At 61.8% G+C, this 4,803-nt stretch overlaps 1 protein-coding gene across 1 annotated transcript; it reads left to right on the forward strand.

Annotated features, from left to right (window-relative positions):
- Positions 1–562: 562 nt before the first annotated feature.
- Positions 563–2,332, forward strand: NKX1-2 (NK1 homeobox 2; the record flags this gene model as incomplete). Its single annotated transcript, XM_082309296.1, has 2 exons — positions 563–794; positions 1,746–2,332. 2 exons carry the CDS (start codon positions 563–565, stop codon positions 2,330–2,332), a joined length of 819 nt encoding a protein of 272 aa, XP_082165422.1.
- Positions 2,333–4,803: the final 2,471 nt, after the last annotated feature.

A 4,803-nucleotide genomic window follows, 5' to 3' on the forward strand; every position in this document is an offset into this window, starting at 1 on the left:
CTGAAACGGCGGCCGCTGGCAGAGGGAGCGCTTCAAGCCCGGAGCCCGCTCGCCGCACAGAGGGGATGCGGGAGCCACCCTCTCCTCTCTGGGTCCCTCCGAGGCGCCGGGCTCGCCCGGCTGGACCACCACTGGCCCGGGGGAGCTGCAGGTGGGTCAGCGAGGGGCCGGGGGCAGCCCCGGGGGCCGGCGGCTGCCGGCGGGCTGCGATGCGCAGGTGAGGGCGGGGCACCCAGCCGGGGCTCCGGGCCGCCCCCGGCCCACCTCGCTGCGCACCCCCCCCGCCCCGGCGCAGGTACCGGGAAAGCCCCGTCGCCGGGATGGCGGCAGCGGCGGGGAGGGGGCGCGGGGGCGGCGTGCCAATGGCTGCTCTGCCCCCTCCTCTGCCCCCACCCCGCCGCCGGCCCCTCCGCCCTCCCCTCCGCCTTCCCCGCCGCTCACTCCGCGCCGCCAGCGCCCAGGCGTGCGGCTCGGGAGGCGGCCCGGCTCCGCCAGCCCTCCGCCGGCTCCGCGCTGGGAGCCAGCAGGTCTCCGGGAAAGCGCGGAGGGTGTTGGGGGGGGAATGCCGGAATGCCCGGACCGCGGGGCCAAGGCGGCCCCCATCCATCATAAAATCTCCTTCTCCATCTTAGACATCCTGGATCCCCAGAAATTCAGCAGGAGACGCGAAGCGGCCGCGGGGAGCTGGGGCAGCGCCCCCCGCTCGGGCGAGCGGGAGAAAAGTTTGGGAAGAGTTGGAGTAGGAAAGGACGCCGCTGCTGCCGGCGGCGGGAGGAATAAGCTAGAGGCACATGGTAGGAACGCGCTCGAGTTTCTCCGGCCGGCGCTGGCGGGGCGAGCAGGTGGAGGCGGCGGCAGACGGGGCCCCCCGGCCCCCCGAGCCCGGCGGGGTGCGCTGCCCCTGTCCCGCAGGAGGCGGCGGGGGGCGCGGGCGGACCGGAGCCGCGTTTCGCGGCTCGACGGCGCCAAGGGAGAAGTTACCGGTGTCCGTGCGTCCCCCGCCGCCGCCCGAGGAGGACGGGGCGGGCCGGGGCGCGCCACCGCCCCGTCGCGGCCCCGGGCACGGCCCCGGGCACGGCCCCGGGCGGGCCGCGGCTCTTCCCAGGGCACCGCACCGGGTGTTTCCCGCCCCGCCGCCCCAGCACGGCGGCCCTTTCCCCGGGCAGCGGGAGGGGTCGGCGGCCCCGGCCCCCGGCCGGCAGCGGGACGGCCGGCTGGGTAATTGCTCGGCCCGTCCCCACCGGAGGATGCCTGAGCTCCCGGTGATCGATATCCTATTACCGACTCCCGCCTATCTCCTGCCCGCAGCTTGCAGGTGCCCACTTCAAACCTCCTTCCCCCGGCCTGATCCTAATATTGTTCGATTAAAACTTACCTTTAATAGATGACATCTATCGATCCGGCCCTCGCAAATCTGAAACTCCATTAGCGCGGGGATGGGGAGGGGGGAGGGGATTTATTTCGCTTCAGAAGGGGACTTTAATAACTTCTTTTTTAATTGGTAAGGAATCCATATGGGCGCCTGCCCCCTCCCCGCCGCAGATGCGATGGGGGAGCGCGGAGGGGCTCCCGCACGGCAGGCGGGTTTTTTTCTCCCCTTTATTTTATTTTAACGATTGCCCTTATTTTATCACCTTTTTTTTTGGGGGGGGGGGGGGTGTCGGAGGGGAAGAGCCGGGCTCGGCGGGGCTCGGGGCGGGCGGAGGGCCGCGTCCCCCCTGACGAGCGCCGCCATCTCCCCTCAGATGCGCACGCCCCGGCGGAGAGCGGCGCGGAGGCAGCGGGCCCGCCCGGGGACGGCACCGGCACCGGGGACGGGACCGGGAGCGGGACCGAGAGCCAGCCCGCCGCCCGCCCGCCCGGTGCGGAGGAGCCGGGCTCGCCGCGGGGCGCCCGGCGGCGGCGGGCGGAGGCGGGGTGCGGCAAGCCGCGGCGGGCGCGGACGGCCTTCACCTACGAGCAGCTGGTGGCCCTGGAGAACAAGTTCCGCGCCACGCGGTACCTGTCGGTCTGCGAGCGCCTCAGCCTGGCGCTCTCCCTCAGCCTCACCGAGACGCAGGTGAAGATCTGGTTCCAGAACCGCCGCACCAAGTGGAAGAAGCAGCACCCGGGCGCCGACGGGGCGGCCCCCGCCGCTTCCCCCGCGGCGGCGGCGGGCGGCGGCAGCCCCAGCCCGCCGGGCCCCGGCGCTCTCCCCCTCCAGACTTTCCCGTCCTACGCCGCCGCCAACGTCCTCGTCCCGCCGGCCGCCCCCTTCCCGCTGGCCGGCGGCCCCTTCGCGCCCTTCCTCGGCCCCGCGTACCTCGGCCCCTTCTACGCCCCGCACCTCTGAGGCGGGCGGAGCCGCCGGGAGCCGGGCCTGCGCCCGGGGCCGAGCCCCCCGCCCGCCCGGGGCACCCTCCCGGCCCAGCGGGCCGCAGCGTCTCCGCTTCTGGTGGTTGCATGGCGATTTGAAGTGTAAGTTGATTTTTTTCTAGTCGTCGCAGCAGCATGTTTAAGGTACATACTTGGACAAAGAGAAGAAAAACCCACTGCAACCGCTGGATTTTATTCGCACGTTTGAGATGTAATTACGGGCGTTGGAGATGGGAAAAGCAACCCTCTTTACACATGCCTGACACTAATTCCCTCCAGATTCCTCTCCAAGTTCCCTTTTAAGACGCTCCTCGTTGCCGTTTGGCTTGCCAGCACATGCCTCGAACCTCGAGAGCTCGGGAGCCGTGGCACTCGTTACTGCTGCCGTCGTCCTGATGCCGATGCCGGCGCACGCGGCCGTTCCACCTCCCAGGGATGCTCGCCGGCCTCTGCTGCTGCTCGCGGGACTCGCTTGCGCCCTATTTGACCCACGTGTTATGACCGTTCCCGACTTCTGACCTGCAAACCGCCAGCCGTGTGCGTGGTGCCCTACCTGGAAGAGAGTTTTTCTTGTTGTCTGAGAGGGTGTAGGAAGCCGCGGCCCGGGGTCGTCAGGCGACGAGCAGAAAATCTGCCCGGTCAGTGGGAAAGTATGCAATTGCTGCTAACGTACGCAGCCTCCCCGCCTTTCTTCTCAGTTCGTTCCCAGTGACTTCAAAGGTTTTGGATGAGATGTCTAAAGATCATTCTTTTTGCAGAGAACAGTTGTTGTTGTAGTAACACAGCGTTAGTGCCAAATGAGGCAGAAAAGAAAACATAAATCAGAGAAAATGATTACATTATTCATTTCTTTAAAAATGGGGCATTTGTGGTAGAAAATAAGTAAAACGCAGGATTTCCAGCATGCCGAGACCTATTTTCCATAACAGAGAAAGACACGCTTTTTGTTTTTGCTTTTTGGAGCATTTGTTAGAAAGGAAAATCACATTTCATCTTCCATCCTTACAAGCACCGGAATGAAAAGGAATTTTAGCTGGGGGCTTATCCGTCCCTGAACGGACGGGAAGTAATTGGTTTAAAAAAAAAATCTGTCTCATGCAGTTTCACAAATTATTACAACGCGCTGTTCCAGACTGTATCCCCTCGGTCTCTTACGACGGTTTAAAGTACACGTTGGCCCTCCAACCAAAAAACTTAGCTCATAAATCCTATCTAGCTCTTCTTGTGTTTGTCTAAATAAAAAGTTTTTTTAAATTATTCCGTGTTGAATTGTTTTTAATTGTCCTCGGACGAAGCAGCGTTTGCTTCGTGGACTGCTTCCCCACTGGGCGTGAATCTCGACAGTGTCGCCCGTCACGGGACACCCCTCTCTTACCGAAATCGCCTGCCTGACTCCCAGCTTTGCAGGGAGCGAAGGCGTGGAACCCGCGAGGGCCGGCTGGGGGAACGGCGGCTGCCTGCGCCCTGCCAGGCCGGCGGGCAGGCTCACCAAAATCGCCTGCCGTCGTCTTTCGAGGAGGTGTTCGGTGTCTTCTCAATTATTTGCATAGCCGTTAACAAAACACGAGGTTCGCCTCGGGTCATGATTTTGGAAGTCCTAACTACTGCGTGAATGTATTTACTTGCAGGTTAATTAAAGTAACTTTTTAACTCTAATTTGACTTAAGTTAGAGTTACAAAGGACGGGTCATTACAACCGCTCAGCATACTTCCAGAGCTGCCTTGCTTTCTGGCTGCTGAATCAGCACTCCCGGGTGCCTGAGCCATCGGCTGTCCGCTTCAAGCCAAACGAGAGCTCCAGCCCCGCAGGAACAGAAAGGTGTTCTAGCAGGCTCATCTAGTCCATTTTCCCTGCCTCAAGTTAGGACTAAGCGGACCTAAATCCTCATGACCCATTTGTGGCCTTCTGCTTGTGATTGTCATCACTCTGCATGCACGAACCGGTTCTTGATTTCGTTGGGCTGTCACTCGAAGACATTCCCAGAGCATGAAACGGTTGGTCTGGTGGAAAAAAAGACTTGTGCCCTGGCATTTGTCATAGGATTAGTTCTTCTCCTTAAGAAGGGTAAATCGTAGCAAAAAAACCAGGGAACGTTACAAATCAAAATAGCTCCAATAGTATAAATTGTCTCCTCCTTCGAGATGCAGTTCTGCTGTTCATAAACCTTTTCAAGGCTCTGTGGTTTGCCTTCGGCAAAACTACGTGAGCTTTATAGGACATCTGAACGCTTGATTCCTGTGCCAGAAATGCCAGCCCCTTTTCCACCGCTTTCAGTCCCTTCTGTAGCCCTGGATTCACAAAAAAGGTTTACCATTAATTCCAGAGAACGTAACAACCGTGGTTCCCACTTTGCGCGACGTGCGCCTCGCGCAGCACGGGGAGGGTGATGCACGGCAATGGGACTGCCGACTTTGCGGCCACCAAAGCTTCTCTGGCTAAATGCCTCC

This window comes from Platalea leucorodia (assembly GCF_965183815.1).
Source record: "Platalea leucorodia genome assembly, chromosome: 4".
Taxonomy (NCBI): domain Eukaryota; kingdom Metazoa; phylum Chordata; class Aves; order Pelecaniformes; family Threskiornithidae; genus Platalea; species Platalea leucorodia.